Here is a 24,422-nt window from a genome sequence, read left to right on the forward strand (position 1 = left end):
AATCTGCGTCGCTTGTTACTTGTAAAAAAAGGAGGAAAAAAATTGTCTAATCATTTCAAATTTCAATGCAATAGTGAGATATTAATAGAGAGATTTCGGAAACAATACGGTGAGATCCCATATAGCTGCGGTGGACAGTACAATAGTTTCCGAAAATTAAATTTCTGTCCCGCTGGACTTTTCGATGGATCATGTTAATAACCATTGTACGCGTGAAAGGCACGATAAAACCATTTTTCAAAAGGCCGCAGTCCGGTTTAAGGGAGGTTATTTCAAAACGCACAATATCGCTATTCTAATACGTCATATAATATGTATCGATTGATGACCTGCTGCACGAGCTGCTACGAGAAGAGAGTATAACAATCGATATCGTTAATCGCGGACGGGAACTTCTCACAAAGGCTGAATACACCGAAAGATGAATACAATGGACAGATAAGTCGATGGCTTCGTGCTTATATAACTCCTCCTCGATTACGCTATTATACTTCCATACGTTATATAGGCATTATAGGCTTCACTGGTTTCATGATAATATGTTATTGAAGCAGCAAGATTAATTAGCATTGCGACAGAACGAATATCGAAACGCGCGATGCAATTTATAAATAACACGGAATTGCATCTTATATATTTATATATTATATATATATATATATAATATATATAAGTGGCCATAAGTCCGTGCGGTTATTTATAAGTAAAAAACCACACGGACTTATTGGCCAACCTAATATATATATATATATATATATATATATATATACACCGGGGGAAGGTAGAGGGGTCGAGAGTAAGCGGAGACAAAGAGTTACTTTTAGCGTAATCGCTGAGAAGAAAATTATTTCCAGCGTTCGCGATGTGCAATGCCAACGCTCGTCTTGTTTGAAACGCGAAAAGCGGTGCCCTCACACGCGCGTTTTTGTCCGCTAAGAAACAATTTCATCAGCATACGCTCCGCTCTCCGCGGCTACGCTCTCGGAAACGGATCGTTCTAAATTAAGAAGCCGACATGCGGAAATAAACTTGCCTCCGTTACGGCAAAGCGGCGCTCTATCAGCCCCGGGGGTTGATACGGTCTCTGGTTTCTATTGGCAACGCGATATGGAGTTCAACGTCGAATCCGCAGTATCCATAACGGGGAGCATGATCCTTTCGAGACTGGTAAATTGAAGCCGAGATACGCAAGACCGGATCGCTTTTCCAAATTGAATTTTCCGCGGTGCTTAAACGTTCTTCCTCGTTTCGCGTTTCCCTACAGCGACAGACTAAAATCACTGAAATGTCCGCCTGTATGGCGGTATGTTTTCATCTCTGGGAATAACATCTCGTCGGCTTCGTCTCAGCTGAAGACGGTACGAGAGCCATTTATGTTGGGGAAAGCGCGTCGCAAATGTAAACTTCAGAAGCAATAAATTGAGGTAAAACGTAAATATAAATGAGTGCAACTTTATCTACCTCAATGATAATATTCAATAATGTTTTAACGTAAAATTGTGAAAATACTATTTGGAAATACTTTGCCGTAGCGTAGTTGACAGAATCGTGCTGCAAGGTTTTATTCGTTCGCTTATAAAGGGTCGACGAACGCGCGGATAAGTTTAATTTGATTCCAATCGTTGGGAAAGCGTAACGTACTCTCCACCTGACAGAGATAAGATATCGTCATTGCCGCCGTCGAGAGGAACATCAAGTCGAATGCGGAAACCGCTCCGAATATATCCTCGTCCATCGTCCCGTCACGTCGATCCCTCTCAAGCGAAATTAATCAATAATAGGACGGTTACGTTGCTGTCTAACGGACGGAAATTGCGTGCTCGCGCGTCAGTAGTAAATACGAATAACTGGTCAGACTTATCGCCACCGCGACACTCTCGGTCTCGCATTAAAGGATTCTCTGTTCTGTTTGCCGAGATTCCCCAGCAAGCACTCAATTAACCCGAGTAAACTATTCCAAATTTATGTAAGTTACTTACGTCAGACACCGACGGCAATCTGTGCCCAACGTATAAAAGTTCCAACAGCCATGACAATTATGTCATGTTGAAAAATGTAATACGTGTTGATACTAGTAATTACGACTGTTTTATCGATATATACAATATGTATTCGATTTGGACAACTGATTTAGACAATTTCAATAATTTAGATTTAGGTAATTTAGATTTATAAGGTCAAAGATTTAGGTAAGCATATTTTTGAGGCGGAAACTCACAATAATACACGGAAAAAATGGATTAGCTGTAGCAAATTTAGTTTTAAAATAGGGATAACATTTTTTGCAGCAATAGCTATAATTTAGCAACAGTAACAAAACTTTAACAAAAGGTTTTGCTACTATTGCTAAATTATAGCTCTCGCTGCAAAAAACGTTAGTTGTCCCTATTTTACAACTAAATTTGCTACAGTAGCTAATCCTTTTTTCCCGTGATATAATTATACGGGCTTACGTCCCCTGTTTCGGGCGTAAAGCTTCTCTATATGTTTCTCCGCGAATTTCTGATAACCAATTTACTCGCATTACTCTGTATGAGCAATGCACTTTGCCCGGTTAGGCTTTCGCGCATGCACACATAGGCACAGTAACGCTCACGCATTACTGTGAATCGAAGGGTCCATCCCGCTCTCGCGTCTGAGTGCGGAGAGGCCCGGTATAATCCGTGGTCTGGTCCAGATCAAAGCCAAGTCCCGCGTAATATATTCTCTATGAATAACTCACGTCGAGACGTGGAAGACGGGGGACGGTTTCCCGGCGCCGCGCCGTGACCTTTCCTTCGCCACTTTTCTCGCGTTTCAAATCGGAAATTGTGTAACTGGAGAACCAACACCGTAATACGAAACGGGAAAATTAAACGGCGAAAACGCTCGCTCTGTAGAGACCGCTGCTGTTGCCGTCACACTTCTATCGAAGAATATAAAATAAACTAGCGACCAGGGAGACGTTGGCGATAGTTTAATATCGTTGATACTTGGTCTTCGTTATTAGATCGATATCCATAAACAGAAATATAACATGTGTATGAAGGGTATAGGGGAAAAACAATCAAAGTCCACTTTTTGTCGAAATTGATCTGATCATGCTATATCTTGTGGCATTTTCATAATTCTTATCTGTTTTGATCAAGAATAGGTTACAATTTATTGGAAATAAGGCCGAAAGATGTACCGTGCTGGGGAAAAACGATCATAATCCACGCTTGTGGAGAAGAACCATCAAAGTCCAACGTATACAATGTAAACACATTACCTGTTGTACTAATTTTTCAATAGCTTCCTAAGATATCTGTCTCGAAATTTAACCCTAGCTAGCCACACTTATTTTCGAGTTTGTCACATTATCATTTTCATTCTAATTAATATTTTTGAGCTTGTAATATATAGGAATTGGAAATACAGAATCTAAATAAGATGTTTATGTAGGCCAAAAAAATTATTTGAGTTTAACTGAACTTATTATAAGAAAACTGAAAAATTATTTTATTATGTGAAAATTAGAAAACCAAAAAACGTTCAGCGGTCCACTGGGCCGGAATGTGGCGAGCTAGGATTAAAACTATATGTTTTTCTCGAAATTATTTCGGATGGACATTGATCATTTCTCCCCCCTGTACCCTTCATATATATAACATATATTTCCGTAAATACGTTCTGTAATTTCTAAACCATACTGGAGTGCCACTGACAGAGCATTCCAATGGGACAAAATACAATGGTTCTCGCGACGGAATTCGCCAGCTTGCTCGGACGTGACTCTGCCGTGGAAAAAAAGATTGGAGGAAACCAACTTTATTAGGATATGCCGGTTAACCGGGAAAATGCGGACAGAGCTTAAGCCGTCCCCGACGGGCGCTAAATAAGCCCGAGCGTTCCCGAGCACTCGGACAATATGGAGGGTGATGGTGTGGGTTCCACGGGATGGGCTTGCCTGCGCGCGGCTTAAACGGTAATTACGTCTCGGCGCATAATGCGTACATTTGTATCTATTAGTCGACAGCGGCAACAATGACGGCTCCTCGCGCGGTCCTAAGACCGCGGCATTAATCATCGTAACGCGCTGTCGCACGAAAACGCGACACTGATAGGAATCTCGAAACAGAGTGACTCGATAGTTTGCCAGTTAGATGGTAAAAAGTACTCGTTGTAAGAACTGCTATTGTAAGTGGCGTATATCGATGTAAATTGATTTTACATCGATTGCTGCAGGAAAGAATGTTGCTGTCGTTAAATACCCCCAACAATGAAGCGACGCTGCCGACGCTTATCGTTACTCTCTAAAAGTCGAAGACTGAAATATCACTCAAAACGAGTGAAATACAAGTAACGAAAAGTGAAAATTGAGCCTGTGCACTTCGAGTAATTCGCCACTCTAAGAAAGAGTAAAATTGCGCTCTATAAGGTGGAGTGAAATCGCACTCCGTTTGAGTGAAAGGGCACTCTTTCCGAGTGCGGTAGATCAGTGTCTAAGAATGAATTATGTCACTCTACAGTTTTGAGTTGAAAATTTCACTCTGTTAGAGTGTTAAGTTATTTATCGGTCGATTTTTAGTGAATTGTGATTCCATGTAGCTTTCGAGTGAGATTATATCACTCCGGTAGAGTAAAAATTTAAATAAAATTTAAGAAAAATTCACTTCCACCTTATGACTGCTCGCACTCACTTAAATTAGAGTGACTGCAACCCTCTCTTTTAGAGTGACTATTGTAATTACTTCAATATATATTAGTGGCGAAACTACTCTGTGAGATTTAAAGAGTACCAAGTACAAATACCGTATATGTTATACTGTAATATCAATTTATTAATTTGAGACGACTAACGCGTTTGTTTTACTGTCCCGCTAAGAGATTACACCGAAATCAGTGTAGTCATTATCTGTCGCGTACGATGCGTTTATCACGCGTCGTAAATAATCTGCGCGGAAATCTCGAAACCGGCCGTCTACACGCTATCGGGATAATTTTATGATATTTCTCGCGTGATTTTACGGCCCGTCCCGTCCTCTGCGACTCGTCTGATTAATTTGATTGTGACGGTGAGACGATGACTGCGCGCGGATCGGGTACGAAGTTTCTTATCCGTCCTCGATTATAATTGCGACGAGTTTATTACAATCGGCGTCGCGATATTATCTCTCGACGGCGAAAATCTCCTCGCCTGCTAATCCGCGCCCCCACATTCCTCGCTCTAGCTAAGATATTCGCCCGCGCGGAGTAACGTCTCGCGTATAATCCGGGCGGAGTCACGGCGTTAAGTGACGCGGAATTCAATGTTGGAACGAAAGCCCGGGTAGCGGCGGTAACGAAGTCTTTATAGGCATCCCGTGTCGTAGCGTCGCGTCGGCAGCGGGGCGTTAATTAATGCGTTAACGAAGAGGGCTGCTCCCCTACCGAGCCAGTAAAATTGGTATAAACATTTACGGCTCCAAGAAAGGATATCCGATTACGGCGAAGAACTTGGAGACGTGCATTTACCCCCGGAACTGTATGAGCAGCTGATAACTGAAGTAACGTTAAGACGCTTATCTAATTGTAATGTGGACAGACGGTAGGTTAATTATGGGAAACGCGAGGAGAGAAAAGTTTCGCGTTTTTTTTTTTAAGTTAATTAAAGTATGAATAATTTCTTTATACCGCTCACATATTATGTATAAATATTTTTGCGGAGTAATTTCGTTCTTTGTTATCTCAGAAAATAACGACACTCCAGGAATTTTAAGGAATTTCATAATAATTTCATAACACTAATTCGTAATACGGAGTTATCACTGGCGTGCAGTATCATAGCTTATTATTTTTTATTTTTATCGCTTGTGTAATTGTTCTTCCGATTTTTTTTCTGATTCTAGGTCACTCCGAAGATCGCTCTATCCCGTACACATGCGCGGTTTTAGGTGTATTTCATGCGTAAATAACATATCCTGCGAAACTAAAGGAATTATAAAGGATTCGCGGCGTTGAACGGGCGACGGATATGTAGCGCGCACGACGTCGAACGAAATTAAGCTTCGCAGCTTATTAAGCTCGTAGGCATCGTAGTGGGGTCTTGCGCGCCCTTGCGAACCTATGAGGGGCCGCAAGCCCCTTTCCCAGCCGACTTTCATTTTGCGCGCGAGTGACTTCATCCCCTCGATCTACCCTTGAAGCAGTCAGCCTGTAAAGACGGCGTAATTTTGTGCCTAGATTGTTTGTACATCGCGAAAACTAACGCTAGAAAACGACACACGAAGTTCGCGTCTAACGAAAATTCTTAGGTTTATCTCCTTCAGTTTTCTTTCTCTATCTGTTAGTATAGAAATAAAATTGAAATTTAAGGAGAGATCGTATTGTTGGAATAAAATCGCGTTAATGGAAACAAGCTCTCTCTTGTTTCTCCAAACAAAGCTTTTTTCCACGAATTTTTTGGGTGATGGAAAATCCTAAAATAACGGCCGATTGATATATTTAATAAATGTTTTTTTCAAACAACTACAATAACAGGATTCAGTTGCGTAGTCGGCGTAGTGTATCGGAAGGATAACTATTAAATTTAATAATACAGTTGTTACCGTTGTATATTGTTCGGGCATTGCCAATTATTTGTGAAGAGCAAAATGGAGGAATGTTCGAACTGTAGATTTCCACGGTTGAATACCGAAGTTAAATCGTTTAACAAGCGTTCTCGCCACTCGAACCCGCTAATTTTTCTCATGGACGGTACGATGCAAGAATTATTAAGGTATATGTGGCGAAATTGCGCGATATTCTGGATTGGCTTGGAAAGTTTCCAGCTAAGAGCGAGGTAGAAATGAGCTCGAATTGGTTGCCGGGCGTATCGCAGAAGTTGAAATTATGTCGGTTGTTGTTCGCTTCGAGAACGGACGAATGTACCCTTATTAGTCGCGATAAAAAAAAACAACTTTACAAGCAACGACGATAACAGCGGCTTAATGATGGCGAACATCGTTATAAATGTACATAAAGATCAATATCAACCAATAATATTTCATGTACAAGTATCTGCACATTCGTTTTTGCCTCTTCTCGCCACGTGATATTTTAATAAGAATTCTTAAATGATATGAGAATCAATAAAACTTTATTATATATCAAATTTTGTTGGCAAACCGAAACATCGCACACATTTGAAATATTTATACTATATTTTTATAGCAAATAAACGTTCGGCTATAAAATTTTCTTCAGTAATTATTTACTTTAGGGACACCAAGCCGATGACTTTGATCTTGACATATGTGCTCATGAACATGATCCTGAGTAACCTTCGAAAGGTTTTAGTGGGCGGTTATTGTTTATTCAAAAGTTATTGATAAATGTAACTGAGAAATATAACAGTTCGTGTCAATATACTAAGAGAAGTAATTTGCTGATATGTGTACTGTGTGTCTGTACACACATATCAGCAAATTACTTTCTTTAGCACTGACACCTGTAGTATATTTCTCAATTTCCTGGTATATTCTCAAAATTTTTTGTTTATAACTTTTGAACAAACAATGACCGCCGACTAAAACCTTTTGAAGGTTGACGTGAACTCAGGGTCATATCCTTGACAACATATGTCAAGATCAAAGTCATATGCGTGGTGTCCCCTAAAAGTATACATTACTTTTCTTCTCTCACACTCTTGTTTAGGCGAAACATCTCGATATTTAGCTTCTCTCCGTCATGTTCCGCAAGAGCGATAAAGATAATCCATTACAGAGGATTTGTAGAGGAGTGCTTTAATTAGCGGGCGATTTGCGAGGATGTTAAGACAGTCGGCAACGCGAAACGGAATGGATGTGCTTTGCGGAGAGCGAGAGCTTCGTACGGGTGCATCAAGGATCAGCGAGAAAAGCGGGCCCTGAATCTTTCATGAAGAGGTCCGGTCCCTTTTAATGTGCATGTTAGGCGGCGCGGTCGCTGATGCGATCTATGTACCCGTATACATAATGTGCATGTATGAATATAGCGGCGGTACAAGTCCCTTCCGGTGTATATCACATCCTTATACATGAGACACGAATCCTGAGCGCTCTGATTATGGATCTCGGAGATGGTCCTCTCGCCGCTCGCGATTAATGCGTAAGATTTTTCACTCGCCAAGAAGTTGTAACTTGACTCCAAGATTTACATACCTACTTCGGAACATTCTGAGAATTTTCACGAGAACTTCCATTACGCCCAAATTATCAAATTACTCTGACGGGAACTTTTTAACATTGAAGTCGAAACCCCCCCCCTCCACGTAACAATTTGCAGACGAATAAAATTTTTCGTCACACACCTGCCCGCGACGTGCCTTTTTTATTCAATCTTCAAAAAGTCATCTTAGGCCCGGCATTAGACAAGTTAATTTAATTAGCTTCATGACGGTACAAAGCTCAGATGCTTGACGATGTTCCTAAACAAAACGCACCCACGGCATATCGCCTTCCGCGAACAATCAATGAAGTATTTGCGGAGGGTCTTTGACGAGCACAAGGGCCGGGCGTAGGCGCTATAGAGATCAGCTCTGTACGCAGGTTTCGCAAGCGGCGGATAATCAACGGCCATTATGTCGTCAACGCTGTCGTTATCATCACCGTCATCGCTATCGTCTTCTTCGACGCTGTCACGAACGTCACCGTCCTCACCGTTGTCGTCGTCGTCATCGACGTATCTAATCCGTTAATGACCATTGTTGTGTATCGAGGGGAGGAATCATCCCTTAGCGCCAACGTGACCCCCAAGAACCTAACCCGGACTGACCTGAATTATCTGACTATATACGCGAGGCCAGGTCGAGGTGGACGTATGTCCGTTAAGCTTCTCCTGCCTACTCCTACGAGTATCTGCGCTAATCTGAGGAGAAAATCGGCTCTCTCTCGCCAATCGATCAGCGAGCTTACTCCATCAGCCCGTATCATCGCCACACGCGCGAAAATATGTATCTCAGTACCGAAGAAGTACATTAAACGGTACGAACCCGTCGTGATGTAAAGATTCAATGATGGATCGTACCTTTATTCAGTTTATTCTGACGCAAATTTTTAGCTTTCCCTTCAGCGAAATACAAGTAACTATTTTGCCCGATATATAACGATTATCATAATTCCAAGCAGGTATTTATCGCATTAATGCAAAATGGAGATGCGCAGGCCGGCCGCTTGGCCGGTGACTACTCGCCATGGATGAATCGGCATTATTCAGGCCGACAAAGCGAACGAAATTCAATCGCTCTATCGAATCCGCATGGCCCGTAAACCTCATTGTCGTTATCGTCCAATCGGAAACAGGTCCACGCGACGTCGTTCATGTACGAAGCCCGTCGAGGATTATCAAACTGCTAAACGATGTTTCGTTGTCACGAATAACAAACACATTTCAAGTAGCGGGCAAAGGCTCTTGCACGCGCGACGCGGGCAAAAGGGGAGGGGGGCATCAAACGGTTAATTAACGATTCGAGGAGATTAATGATGGATTTCGAGAGCGCCGATGTCGACTCGACAAAGCCCTCGAGATCAAGAGGCCATCGTGGGAGAACCGACGGAGGGAGTGGAAAAAATAGGCAAGAGACAAAGTCTCGATGATAGGAATGTAATTGATATAAAGAAAAAAAAGCGTAGAGACAAGCCTTGTAAGTGAGAGTCACTGATTTTTCTTTCTCTTTCTTTTTTGTTTTAAAAAACATGTCGGAGAAGAGATTTTTATTAGTTTACAACGCGTTTATCCCAGACGTACGTATTTATTTTCAAGGATTTTGTAGCTTTATGTCGACTTGACGACTAAGACTTATCATTATTAACGTATCAATAAACAAGCAAATATTTAGCTAATGAATAAATAAGATCGCGTGATCCGAAAGAGAGGCACAGTAGGAGCTGACGATGGAAGGACCGTAACGGAGAGGAGAGGAGGAGAGTACGTATATCGAGCGATCGGGGGTAATCAGCATAAGACCCTCCGTCGCCGCTTTGTCGTAACATACACAAACGCATCGACGTCCGATGTGTTGTTACCAAACACACATGAATATCAATGCGAAGCGACGCATCTCGATGAACCGTGTCGGCACGCGGCGCCAGTCGCCGTGACGAATGACGGACTCGTTTCTACGGTTTTCATTTTCACACATACGACTCGGCTTGCTGGCACGTGACTCCATTGCGAATAGCATTTCGCCGAACGCGACAACAAAAATGTTCGCAATTATATCGCGACGCGGCGATACGAAGGATGCGAATGCGGTTCGCGATCAAACGCATGATTGGACGAACGATCGTCTGTCCGGCAACGATAAAACATAAATATACCGCTCGTGTGTGAGAATATACATCGACGTTTAAACGAGGCCAATATATCATGCTTCTTGAAATTAAAGTATTTTTCCAAGTGTACGTTATGTTTACACGCGTAAACGTCTAAAAATGACACATTTGACCGAAGCTCTTTTTAGTACATTTAGTTTTACATTCTTCATGTTAAATTACGTCATTTAACTAGAAATGTACGACAAAATTATGCATCGCGATTGCGATCTTGTTTAAGAATCCCAATGAATACGTGTTAAATGTATAGAGATGTGCGCAAAATTACACACATCTCTACATTTAACACATTTAATAGTATTAAATGTGTTAATTTAATAGTATTAACACGATTGAACGTATTAACTTGTAATTTAATAGTATTACATTACAATTTAATACAATTCAATCGTGTTAAAAGACGTAATTTAAAACGGCAAGAAATGTGTAAGAAGAGCTTCTCAGCTAAAATAACACACTTAAATTTGCAGTAAACTTGTTTCTATTATAGAGCAAAAATAGAAACGTCGCATTACGTGGAAAATAATGTGAGAGAGATTCGTCCCGCGTGAGTAATTTATCCATCGCGCTTTCAACCGTGTGCTCCGTGCTATTTCCTTAGAACATCTTAATCCGAGGTTTACACCGCATACGTACGCAGCTCGAATATAGCTCGATAATTTACTCGGCAAACCGCCTGTTACTAATGTCTTGCGCGAAATCCGGCTTCGCGCACGTTAGATCGGCAGCCTAAACGAGCAGACGATCTCCGCCTCGTTACACGTCGCGTTACTCCGCGAAATATCGCGATAAGTATTCGCGAGATATCGGCGCGACATGTCGGACGGTCATTTCATCGCGAGGAAAATAGCCGCAATTACGCGATCTACGCGTAATCCGTTAAGTCTCTGACATAATATTCCGTTATTATAAGCAAGGAAGAGAGCAATTACCGCGACCGCGCGGCTAATCCTCGGCTGCTCGATAGCGTTTGCACGTGCCGCGCGCTAGTGCTATTCCGTTTGCTATGTTATTCATTAGCTGGGCCTAGGAAGCCCCGAATTATACAGGCTATCTCCCACGACTTACAGTCGTCCCACGTATATAACCCGGGCCCTTTGAATCGTATTTGCCCACGCAACGCATATGTTTAAGCGCTCTTGGGCGCTTTGACCGAGGTGTACTCGGCGCCGATTATCCGAGCTCTCCCGCGAAACCTTGAACACCGGTCGCGGCTTCCGGCCGTTTCCGTCCTGCGCCCGCAACGGATAAAACGTTAAACGGCTTGGGGCTCGTTAGACCGCGATATATCCTCACGTTCGTGAAAGAGAAAATTCTCCCTCGACGGGCGAGAGAGAGAGAGAGCGCGCGCGCGCGTTTTAACGCTGCTCGAAAACTTTGAATAACAGGGTCTGTTGTTGGTCTGTTAATCCCTCGGGGGTGCTCGTATTAAATGTATTAAAGTCCCGTAAATATTTGAAATTTCGCTTCGCGAGATAATAATCTATGTCTGCGCAATTACAAGAGTATTGTATACATCTGCGATATTATTAGAAAATATCAGAATGCGTGAAATCACTTTATCCGTGCTTCGAGTAACGGCACAATTCGATAAATTTGATATATACCTATCCAATAACGTTACAGCGATGCCAAAGCAACCGAGGGAGAAGAGGATTCATGCAGGGGAGAAATGTCATCTTGTTACCGCGTCGAAAGGTTACTCACTACGTCAAACGTGGTGGGCGGAGAACAAAGAAGCAGGCTTCGATGAACAAAGAGCCGGAGAATGGATCGCATTCGAAACTCCCGTGTTCGCATAGGAATCCAACAATGGTCGGGTATCAACCGATTCGCGTTTGGGGGGGAACTTTGGCATCGCATTCGCTATCCCAGCCAGCGTCAACTTACTTGGGTAACCAGTAAGAAGAGCCACAAATGCGCGGTGGACAGTCGTACCTCGATGCGCCGAGAATCATTTGGAGCTTTAGATATTTACCGAGTGGGTATAATCGTCAAGTGAGGTGAACGTTGCAACGCACAGAAACTTCGTAAAGAGAAATTTATAATGTATAACTTTTGTATGTGTACGACCGCTTGCACGACGTCAATTTTGCAGTCAATTTTGAAAATTGATTGGGGAAAGCTATGTCCCGCGATACACGCAAGGTCTTTCCTTCTCAGATCTTCGCCGGTTTTCGAAGCCGACAATAAATAACATGGGAAGTACGGGAAATCCCATTTGCTGTCGATCCGGAATGATTGATAAATTGCCCTTATTAATCCTCGAGCGGAGCCTACGCGCGGAGGACTCGAAGATGAAGTTTCGTCGCAGACGATATCTTCCGGAAGTTAACTTCTCTTTAAATAACACCCGTGCGAGGTTCCTCCCGTTTACATTAATACGTAAAAACCGAAGCGAGCTTACGACAAAAATTAAACGAATCAACGAGTTAACAAATAGAAAAAAAAAATTATCGTTTGACCGGAAACTCCCAAAGTTGGGAAAATAAAAAAAATGTCTACTTACGTGAATGGCAGAAGTTTCAAGAAGATAGGTGGAAGGACTGTCAAGTGCAGGTATGGACATCACATCGACAGGCTTGGTCGTTATAAACGGAGGGAACCGGAGTCAAAACATTGGCCGTACAGCATTGGCAAAACAATCGTCGCATCGTCTAATTTTTTAATTAATTAAAAACGCGATACCACTCTTCGCGATTGTGGAAATAAACGCTCCTTCCGTATGGACAAGAAAATATTTCTTTAATCTTTAGCATCGCGCGCTATTCATTTCGTCATTCCAAGATCTCACTCGATCGCAATAATAAGTGATGTTATACTACTATAGACGATCATTTTTAACACGATTCTAAAAGTGTTATCAATATTGATCAAAGTTTCCTCTCTTATGAATCGCATCTTACTCCTACAAATATCTTAATTATATTTTTCGATACGTTTTCGGATCTACTAATTCCACCAAGAAATTATAGAAGAGAGAAACAGCGATAGTCGTAGAGATGCAAGAGAATATACGAGAATGAAAGAGAAGGAAGGGCGTGATAGATACAGAGAGTTCTACGAGAGATAGAAGTAAAAAAAAAAGAAAGCTAGAACTAAAAACGTGGCGCATACGGGAGAGCTCGTACCTTCTGCCCGCTGTGAAGAGTATCTCTGTAAAGTAAAACAGAAAAGAGAAGAGTTAGAAAAAGTGTACATAAATATGATAGGTAGATAGATAGATAGACATAGCAGAGAGCGCGGGTACAGTAGGCGATTCTCTAAGTTGAAACAGTTACCCGAAAAAGAGAGAGAGAGAGAGAAAGAGAGATAGTTTTCTATTCTATTAATAAAGATCACAATGTGAAGATAGATGTGTGCGTATGAAGGAGAGACAGAAAAAGAAAGAGAGAGGCACAGAAATGGGTGACAGAAAAGTAAAGAGATAGAAGTAACACATATAGCTAAAGTGGCAGAATGGACTCATTTTTGTGAATTAAGTAAATTTCGTCTCTATTGAATATTGTCTCTAACAAAATAAAAAAATTATCGATTAGGCAAATTATTTATTAAAATTAATTACCGATTAGGATTATTTAGAAATTGTTTAACATCCATAGCTGTATTTATTATAAGAATCGCGACGAGTCTTCAATGTGCATACAACGTAAACTTTATCAGTGCATCAGAGGTTCAATGAAAAAAAAAAGATACAGAGACAATCATGTCGTCCCAACATTATTTATTCAATTTTTATTTACAACTTAAAGCTAAAAATATCTAGAAACTAAAATATATCTAAAGGTAGCTTCTTCTCCGTCTCCGAATATCAGTAGCTGCAACCATTGGTCTGAAAGAAAGCCCGGATTGAAGGGAACTGAAAACAACGAAGAGATAAGCGTAACGTTTCATACCGTCTGAAACTATAATAAACGTATAGTTTTAAAAAAGTAAGAATGTTTTTTTCATAACGTAATTAAACTACTGTTTCGTCTATAAACATAATAAATAATTATATTAAATAAGTAACATTTACTTCGCTAGTAAATAATTAATCTAATTAACAGTTAAGACTTTTTAATAATAAATGATTATATTATATATACGCATTAGCATTAAATCCTGCAATTAATAATATTACACGCAAAAATTAAACCGCGAGAATCTCTCTGTTTCCTGTAATATCGTTCCGTAATTTCACATTAATTCCAATTGAAATTTATTTTTGCAAAGGCAAAGGAAGGCCTTCGAGGTGATTTAGTCCACCACGTACGGTAAGGTAAAGTTTCTCCCTTAGGTACTATTTACGTAAGCAGCGGCTGTAAGTTTGCATAACTTTCGGTTCGCGATGGCCCAGGCGATTTTTCGAGGCGCCGCGTGATGCCCCCCCGTGTTTAATTTTCTCACCGTCTCGCTTGCCGTACCGTCGGCAACGAATTCTAATTAGGCACATTATCAACCCTTCGCGAATTGCTGCCTGTTGGTCCACGATAACACGCGAAGGTTTCCCTTTAACGCGGATCGCAATGGCACGAGGAACTAAGCGGAATTTCGACTTAAGACGCGAACAACGATCGAGTAAACCGCGACTCTGACCGCAGGATGCGGTTTATTCTGCCAACGTGGCTAAAGAAACTACCTCCCATGTCTTTCCAGAGAGATAGTCAGTGTATTACTGTATCTATTAATATCTGTTAATTATTTCTTTCGCCGATGGTTTGCTCTTTAACCCTTTCGCGCCTCGCCGGGATATACATATATGTCCCACCCATACGGAAAAATTCATAACTTTTTCAAATAATAACCTTTTGATAAGCGGCTTGGCTTATTTTATTCATGGAGGGTCAACACTACTCGGAAAAAATTATGAAGCATGTTATTCAATTGTTATTATTAAAAAATGGGTCAAATTTTAAGCAAAAATGGAAATTTGAGGTAAAAAATAGGGGTAGCTCAATCACCAACTTCTACACGGAAAAAAATTTAGCTAAATTTAATCGTAAAATATGGCTAACTAACATTTTTTACAGTGAGAGCTATAATTTGGCAATAATAGCAAAACCTTTTGTTCTCGCTGCAAAAAATTTAATGTTAGTTAGCCATATATTAGAGGTGACGGCCGGTCTAGTGGGTATAACCGGATTCGAATCCCGCTGGACCATTGAAATTTCTCAGTAAAAATGCCCCATCCCCCATCTGACGGATAGAGGTAACCTCTAGATGGGAAAACTGGGCTCCGTCTTTCGGAAAGAGACGTTAAGCAGTTGGTCCACTCATAGCCGTCGACCGCTATAAGTTACCTGAGGAAAAAAGTCACCTACCCGCTCGATAAGCGTGGTGACTTCTAGTTAGCGTAGGGCTGACAACCCACCTAATGAAACAAACCTGTCATGAACGCATTACTTATAGTAATGCAGGTCAAGGCTTTCCCCGAGCTGTAGTGCCACTGGATTATTATTATTATTAGCCATATATTACACTAAGAAAAAAAAAGGTTCTGCATTTTAGTAAATATTAGTTTGCACAACTGTGACTCCATTTACTAAAATAAAGAAAATTTTCCTTTTTATTAATATATGTGTATTTCTTCAATTTATTGAGAAAAAAATATACTAATAAAAAGGAAAATTTTCTTTATTTTAATAAATGGAGTCACAGTTGTATGCAAACTAATATTTACTAAAAGGCAGAACATTTTTTTCTCAGGGTACGACTACATTAACTGTAGTAGCTAATCTTTTTTTCCGTGTAAGACGGAATAAATCCAGATAAGTTGGTTTTTTAGGTTGGTTTTTGAGGTTGCTGATCAAAAATGGAAATAATTAGGGAGCAGCATATTTAATAATAAATAATTGTTATGAGAAGTCGCGTAAATTGATGTTATTACTACGCAAAATGACGACCGATATACTAATATAATTTTGTCAATAGAATAACAAATGCGGTCAATGAGCGGTGAAGCTTTTCGCGTTGTCGCGGTATAACATGATGCAGACCCGAATTTGTCAATGATAATGATGAAGTGTCCATTAAATTTACATAATTACAAATAAGCTTAATGGCATGCTAGGTGAAGTAGGTAGGTGGTGGGCTATTTCGAGTCCGATTACGCGCATACTAGACATATATGTAGGTAAGCAAACATCTCGGGTGAAGAGCCAAATCGGAATATACTGATTGCACCCAGTCCCTCTTATTGCACTGTATATCATCAATGTCCCGTAATCGGAATGGAATCGAATACTAATGCAACAGCGTGATATACATTATTGCATTAGTTGTATTAATTATGCTAATTAATGATGTTAAACAATGTCAACAAACAGCGGCACAGGCTCCGATGACGCACAACATTGTCGATTATCTGGCGCGCGGATGCCGCGCTGCGCGTGTAAATCGTGTATAATCTTTCGTTTGAATAAAATTATTTTCTACTTATTATGTAGGATACTTAACGGTCGTCTCTATAAACTGTGGATCGTAAACCAAACTAATCCTACAGGAATAATTAATCCGCACAGTCATTTAGGCTTAGCGGGCCCATGAACATGAGCCGAACACCATGTGGACACTCGCATATATTTACACATCATGTACACCCATATACTCGCGTTTTTTTAACGATAATGTAATAAATTTGAGGAAAAACGAAAGCAGTTATACAATCTAATTTATAATAAGAAAAGTAAGGACAAGATTCACGAATGGAGAGCGAAAGCTAAAGCTCATTTTTATGTATTTACATTCCTTAATTAGAAAAAATAAATCAGACGAACGAAACGGGCTATCGCGATTACCTATTTCGTGCAACACAAAAGGCAAAACGCGATTGACGCGAAATTTTCATGATAAAACCGACGTCGTCCACACGATCCTTCACCGCTCCTTCAGCTCGCGCATGTCGCGCACTCGTGTGGACTCGTCGTATTGACATGTAGGACGTGTTTTGCCTGGGCTCGCAGCACACAGGCGTCCACTCGCAGACACTCGGGGGCACATGCACGCGCATCAACGGATATACCACATCGCGATTGGCACTCGAGAATGCCGTACATACAGCGTCCTCGTCGACCAAACGCGTGCATGTGTGTCCCGCCGACGGTGGCTGTGTGTGTGTGTATGCGCGCACGTGCTGAAGAGAGAGCGGATAAGCGAGGGTAGGATGATGCAGCAGCTACAGGTAAATGTAATTAGGGATTGATCGAATGGTAAGCGCGCGGAGCCGTCTAATTGCCCGAGCCGATAGCTATCTTCCGGCGGATGCTCGACCGACGAGAAAGCTCGAAGCTCCTAGGACTACGATTGGCGGAACAACGATTGGAGAGTCCGCGGCGGCCAGGAAGAACCTGGTGAGACGAGATTATGATTCCCTTAGCCGAACTGATCGCAATACGATCTTTGATCTTTCGCCGAATTTCGAGATTAAGGATGTTCTGTATGATTTGTCAAAACGCTACGAAGTTGATGAAAATTTAATATCATATTTTGTATCCTCTTTCAAAGTTCGGGCCAAATTTCAAATCGATTCCCAATTTAGATAAAAAGTTATCAATTTTTTAACATCCGAATTTTAACGTTATTATACCTTGTGGCGTTACAGAGAAAAGTGCAAAAAAAAAAAATTAAAAAATGCTACCAAATAGTGATATTTTACACACAAGTAGATCATCAGCAAACAAAAATATAGCAACAAAATTTGAAACGATTTACAATATTAGTTTTAAAGAAATTGCAAAAAAAAAAACAGAAATTATTGCTCGGACTTTTGGCGCGCGCAGTATGGAAGCAATTACTTTATTTTATAATTTTTCACAGATTTCACTTTATTAAGTTAAATTCAGAGCAAATTCACTTTAAAAATAAAGTCAAAAGAACAAATATAAATGTAAAGTATAATGTCAATTAACATTTCTAATTTGTCAACAAGTAACACACGATGAATGAGTCATTTTTACTTAAAATTTATAGTGGACTTTCTGGGACATGTAAAAAATGTTAAAATTACGTATTATTTTTTACTGTGCAATATAATCTCATTTCAAGATTATATATTCTTACGTATATATGAGTATAATCAGTGTTGATTTAACACTTCTTTTTTTCTGTGTAGTTTGTTAACGAAAAATAAAGGTTAATGCAACTTTTGCGTCTCCATTTCCGGCGTTTACGTAACCGAAGTCAAGATGCAATTGTCGACAAAGTTAAAGGCGATTTCGGCGAGCGATGTGTTAGCGAAGAGACGCCGTCGAAGCGTGACGCACGAAATTTCCATTTAAGCTGCGAGCGTCGAAGTTACGAGATGGACGGACCATCTCGTGAGCGACTGTCGATAGATAGATAGGGACGGAGACAGAGACAAACGGTGGGAGAGGGCCGGGGGGGGCGGGGGAAGAAACCGAGGGACAGGCCTGTATGAAGGGAGAGACCCAGGCACCAAACTATTGTTGCCAATATCTCGGACAGTTCAATTACTTGGTTATTACGCGCCTCCAAACTGACAGGGTTGCTTACATGCTTCGCCAAGCGGCTAATGCATACATGCATGTACACAAACTGCACTTATGATGACATTTCGCGTGATCTCGTCGCAAAGCGAACACTGTGCCGTCTGCATCATCGAGCATTAATCTGCCGCAATCAATGGCGCGTTTATAGTGGGAGTCTGTATTTGAGAACTTAATCGTTTAATCTCGTAGATATTCTTAGCGAGCTAATTAAATTAACGAATTAAAAATATGCGACTTTAAATCAAAGCGATCAACTGCCGATTTTAACGATCCGACTCGATGCTCCGTTCGTAAAAGTTATTTACATAATGGAGAACATTTTCCTCCGCAGAGAATAAATCCGCTCCCTCTCGTCCCTTTTATTAATCTCGATTCTCAATGTGAATTGAACAAGAATTTAATTCTGCACGGATCTAAATATGTTCTTCGAACGAGAGATTTTATATCCTAACTCCATAATGAAGGAAAATTGTCTTGAAAACTGATAAGCGTGACAAACCGTTCCATTAAAAACTAAATTTTTTTACCTTTATATAAAATATCCGTCACCGCAGTCGCGAAAAGTCGGTGCCAGAAGAGACGTCTCATATATTCTGAATATTTTATATTTTAAGGTCAGCATAATGCAAGCCAAGAATGAAACCACGTTTTGCACTTCGTTTTCATTTAATGGAACCGACCGACGCATCGGCTACGACGTATAACGATTGATATTTCGGTTAACTGTACGGCCGATGCACGTTGATTGGAACGAACGCTTCTTTTTCTCTCTCCCCGACATTCGGCAATAAGCGTACCGGTAAAATGATTTCCATTTCACGCGGCCAAAACGAGCAACGCGCGAAAGAGAGAAATTCCGCGCGTAGAAATAAAATTCAGAATTATTAATGCCGTGACACATATCGTATTTCGCTCTTTTGTCCTTGTAATTCTTATAATATAAAAAAACCATACTGTTGTAACGCATAATAATGTGATATTGCAATATATATGCTACGCTTTTAACGATAAATCAGAAATAGTCGGTGTACAATAATCTCTTTTTCGAAACGCGGTCAAACGATATACATGTATATCTGAGACGTTAAAATTGATAAAATACAATTTTGTTCGTCTCGCCACTTTAAATTTCACGAGAATTAAAAATCATTAGAGACTGGGCACTCAAGACAATTTTTATCCTCGTGCTCGTGCTCGCCTCTCTTCCGCTGGCTGTCGGTCTCTTATCGCGAGTCAAAGAGAAATTTGATACTGCTCGGGAGTCTCGGGATTGCTCCCAGACTATTCGGGAATCTTCATGATTATTCCTGCATGATTACGAGTGATCAGTCGTCTATCGACATCTCGACATCATTATTACAAATGCAGCACTACTAACGATTTATTCTGCGTTCTCCATCGTAGCATCTTGACGTCCTTGACGATTGATATACACTAGCTCATGAGCTGCTTTGCATGAACAGGCGAAGACGCTCGTAGTAACTCGCGAGTCGGTCCTCACAATGTGTGTAGGACCAACCAAATACAGAGTATAAGCAAAGTAGACGAGCACGAGTACGAGTAACCAAGCACGAGTAGTGTGGGATGTCTACATTCGGCTCGGCCGGAAACTCGCGCATAATCGCACTCGTAAATATTCGCGAATATGTGTGGGCCCGGCTTAAGATTCCTTAAAATTACAACAATCCATTACCACCGACGTAAAATAATCTTTCTCCGCCAGATCAATATTCAATATATTTAACGAGATTATTTTAATTAATCCGAAATCATGAATTCTCAGCGATTATTATTCCGATATATACACACGTGTAAGAGAGTATTTGAATGGAATGGAATTTTTTATAAATCGCGAGAACAGCGGAACGAAAGAGTCGAATAATTCTGATCGAAAGCGTAGAATTCGATTTGTCAACTTCCGAGTTGCGAAGTGAATTGCCCGGCCATCCTCGTTCGGCTCGTCGTGGGGGCCGGCCCCGACACGGCCACGTCGTGCATTTACGACGCTAATGAGTCGAACGAGAACTTTTCTGTTGGCGATGCAAATGAGGCGCGCGTAGAGCTACAACGCGACCGATGTACTTGCACTTGTCGGAGCCACGAGGATTAATGGAAAAACGCTTCGGAAGCTTCGCAAGCTCGCGATAATTGATCCCAGTTTCCCCGACTTAATTGACATAGTTTTAGATAAGTAGAAAGAGGGGTTTCCTAAAACGGTAGATGGCAAGAAACGGTTTGACTGATGGCTAAAGTATGACGAGGAATGTTGAAATGTCATAATGAGATAAGGAAGCGAAAGATGAAATTGGAGCAAGAGATATGTAAGATAAATGAGGATTTTCAGTCGTACCGCTGTCGTTCTAAATACACGTTAAAAACTCATTTCTATAAAAATTTAATATTTAATATGTAATATTTAACATGTAAAATATCTTGTCCCTTTTGGTACAATTTACAAGGCAGGTCGTTATATATTTGCGGCGCATTATCGTTTACTTTCCAATATTAATTACACACATTACGTTTTGCATTTTAATGTGATTAATTGATGTGACAAAAAATATAGAATAAAATGAAAGTTTTCGTAGTAATTAATGAAATCTAATTGCATAGAGGGAATACAGGGAATGAAAACATAATATCTCGCTCCGGCTTCCTATATTTAATTTAATATCGCCGCATAAAAAAAAGTCCCGCGTTTGTTCACTTTATTAAATGGGACTTGTAGTTCCGCGTTAATATAATTGCGCGCCGCTATGCAAATGTAACGGGTAAAAATATGAATCACGCAACACACATCACGTTTCGCTTAACAAACTTTACATTACATTACCAAACATAATCTTCGCGTATTCATTTTACACCACAGTTACTCCGCCGGTAAATGCCGCTCCCAAATGTACAATCACAAATGGAAAGCTTGGCAGTTTTTTGCGTCGATTTTATCTGCGAAAATGCATTTCAATTATGGCTTTTAAATTCCGCATAACGGATTAAATTATAAATAACTTCGAATTACTTATCTCAACCCGCCCTAATGACCTATAAATTGATAAAAAGCAAATTCCTGAATAATTAAAGTTGTTAAGAAAAGCAGTTCATTTAGAAACAACATAGGTATAATAAATTCAAGTGTTATTTGCCATTTTACAGAAGACACGCGTGGTATGCAAAAAAATAAAGAAAAAGACAAACATAAATAATTTTAAGTGATATACAAAAATAGCATCTTGTAAGAATAGCATCTTGTACTATCAAATTTGTATATGAATCTCAAAGAAATATAAAACATTCTTCAAATATTGATCATTAAATGTTATACGTGTAACTACGTTATTATTGACAAATATTAATTATATTTAAGCAGTAAATTCCGCCTTCGTCGACCTCTAGTATCGTGATATGTATGTTTGTGCAAACTGATTATTAAATAACATCAAACAGCACGCGTTGCGGCTTCCTTTTGCCTCACGTTTCGCAGCGCGTAATTTCGATCGAATGGTGAATTCGTCGAAAACAGTCGCATAACAAAATGATCGTTTTATGTGTCGTTTCAATTATTCCATAAAATTATAAACAAGAGAGCGCACGGTCGCCGCTCTAATCTAAATTTCGAGACTTTCAGTGGATTTCGTTAAAAATTCACTGAAAAAGTGATAAAATAAAAAAAGTTCAAACTACCGCGAATAAGTAGACGATAAATCGTGCTAAGACGACAATTAACTCGTCGCGGTAATTTCTCGCGTAGGCATGGAAGATGATTACGAGCGAAAACCCTCGGATCCTGCGTCTGACCGATATTACGGAGTAAAAATAGGCGCGGAAAGTGCTGGCGCGGGGGCGCAAAAGCCTGGACTTTATTTACCGGATGGAAACTGATAAAAATCGGCAAAACCACCGCCGCCGCACCACAGCCATCGACGGCCGCCACCGCCGCGCGCGCGCATCCATCGGGGTTAAAAGTTTAATACCCACCGCTAGAATTTCACCTCGTCGGAGAGAGCGATAGACCCCCGAAGTTCGATATTAACTTTCTTCCCCTCCTTCCCGTCCCAGCCCGCTCCCTTTTTTTCGGACGGGGGGCACGAGAGAACTCGATGATGTTTTTTACGAGCTGTTCATCCCATTTCCCGAGAGCCCGTTGGCCGTATATCGGCTACATTTTCGCTCATTAAAAAGTTCCCGAGCTCGATCGCGCCCAAGCGCGGGTGCCTTTCTCGTTCACCTCCTTCTCGTCTTTACAAGGCGCGGCGGCAGTGGTGTCCAGACGGGATTTTCATTATTAAAAAGTATTACAGCTGGCCGAAGGGATAGAAGGGTAGAGAGTGGAATGCGGAGGGAGAGCAGGGAAAGGGGGAGGGGAGGGCGAGGGCGAGGGATGGGACGGAGGCGGAAAGAAGGTGGCCGAACGAGGGAATAAATGGGGGATTACTTCGGGCCACCGAGGTGGTGGAGCTAATTTCAAAAACCCCGGGCGGAGTAATCGCCGGGATCTTGAAGGCTTCCCGGTTAAACTCGGCGACGACGGCGAACATCCCACCATTTCCGCTCTGTATCTCCGCGCGATTAGCGTGTCCGTCCTATAAACGCGCAGCGGCGAATCTTAAATAAATTACCTCCCTTGATCTGCTGCGATCAGCGCGCTTGTACCCGCGACGTTACTTTTAAGCGTAATATTAAATGTCCCCAGTTAGTTTAGAAAAGTGGAGCAATATTAAATGTAAGAAGATCTCTTAATGAAAATGGCGTGGCAGATTCGACGCTCAGCGAACGCAATTAGTGACGTGAGTAGTGACGATGGTTGCGGCATGATGACATCGACGAGGTACATTCTATTTGATCTTCATATACGCAAACGTTTACATATCCCATTAGGTTCTGATTTGTCGAGGACGAGAACGCATGGATGCGTGCGATAATAGTAAATACTGACCAGTATATATCGCACCACCTGGATTATGTCAAGTAAATACAATTATTATCATAGCGCCCAAAACTTTGAAACTTACATCGAGGATTCGTCGAGAACGTCATTAAGCCTCTAATCGTTAATCCATTGATGTTATGTTAGGCTGGATTTTATCTTTGTTATAATTCTGATACCATTTACTGATGAGTCTGAGAAAAGTATTGTATTTAATGCTTATAGAAAAATTAAGAAAAGAGGTAAAATAAAAAGCAAAATGTTACAATTTTAAAATCTGGAAACCATTTTCCTTATGGAATAAGTAGACTGTGCTTATACGGTACCTATCTGTATCATCAGTTAGTTTTAAAAATATTAAAAATATACATTCTCCCCCTCTCTCTCTCTCTCCTGAGATGTAGGGCAATGCATCACTCTTGGGTAATAACGAGAAATTTGTTTACGGAGAGGTAGGTAGTTATGGAAGTTCGTATAGGAGGCGAAGAAAAGCAGCTCCAATATTTCATGACTTCTAGACATCCACGTGGTATCTAAGAGTCATAATATGCACGAAATACATTTAATTTTTTCGCCGAACTTAATTACTCGGTTACCGTGGGAAAACACGTGGAATTTAGTTAATTTCACAGCGCGCACATACGCGACCGGCGTGCCTTTTGAACCACGCTTAATTAAAACTTTAGATTGCCTACTGAATACATTAATGCTATGCTT

The 24,422-nt window shown here is 40.8% G+C and overlaps 1 protein-coding gene across 2 annotated transcripts in view; it reads right to left on the bottom strand.

Annotated features, from left to right (window-relative positions):
* The window catches only part of Heph (polypyrimidine tract-binding protein 1 heph), a 393,209-nt gene that overhangs the window by 348,610 nt on the left and 20,177 nt on the right, over window positions 1-24,422 (bottom strand). For both annotated transcript variants that reach the window (XM_071776629.1, XM_071776622.1), the window contains exon 2: window positions 13,424-13,448. In XM_071776629.1, the coding sequence (XP_071632730.1) occupies window positions 13,424-13,448 (25 nt within the window). The remainder of the gene's footprint in view (window positions 1-13,423; window positions 13,449-24,422) is intronic.

The sequence above is a fragment of the Temnothorax longispinosus genome, chromosome 4 (assembly GCF_030848805.1).
Source record: "Temnothorax longispinosus isolate EJ_2023e chromosome 4, Tlon_JGU_v1, whole genome shotgun sequence".
In the NCBI taxonomy this organism is placed as follows: Eukaryota; Metazoa; Arthropoda; class Insecta; order Hymenoptera; family Formicidae; genus Temnothorax; species Temnothorax longispinosus.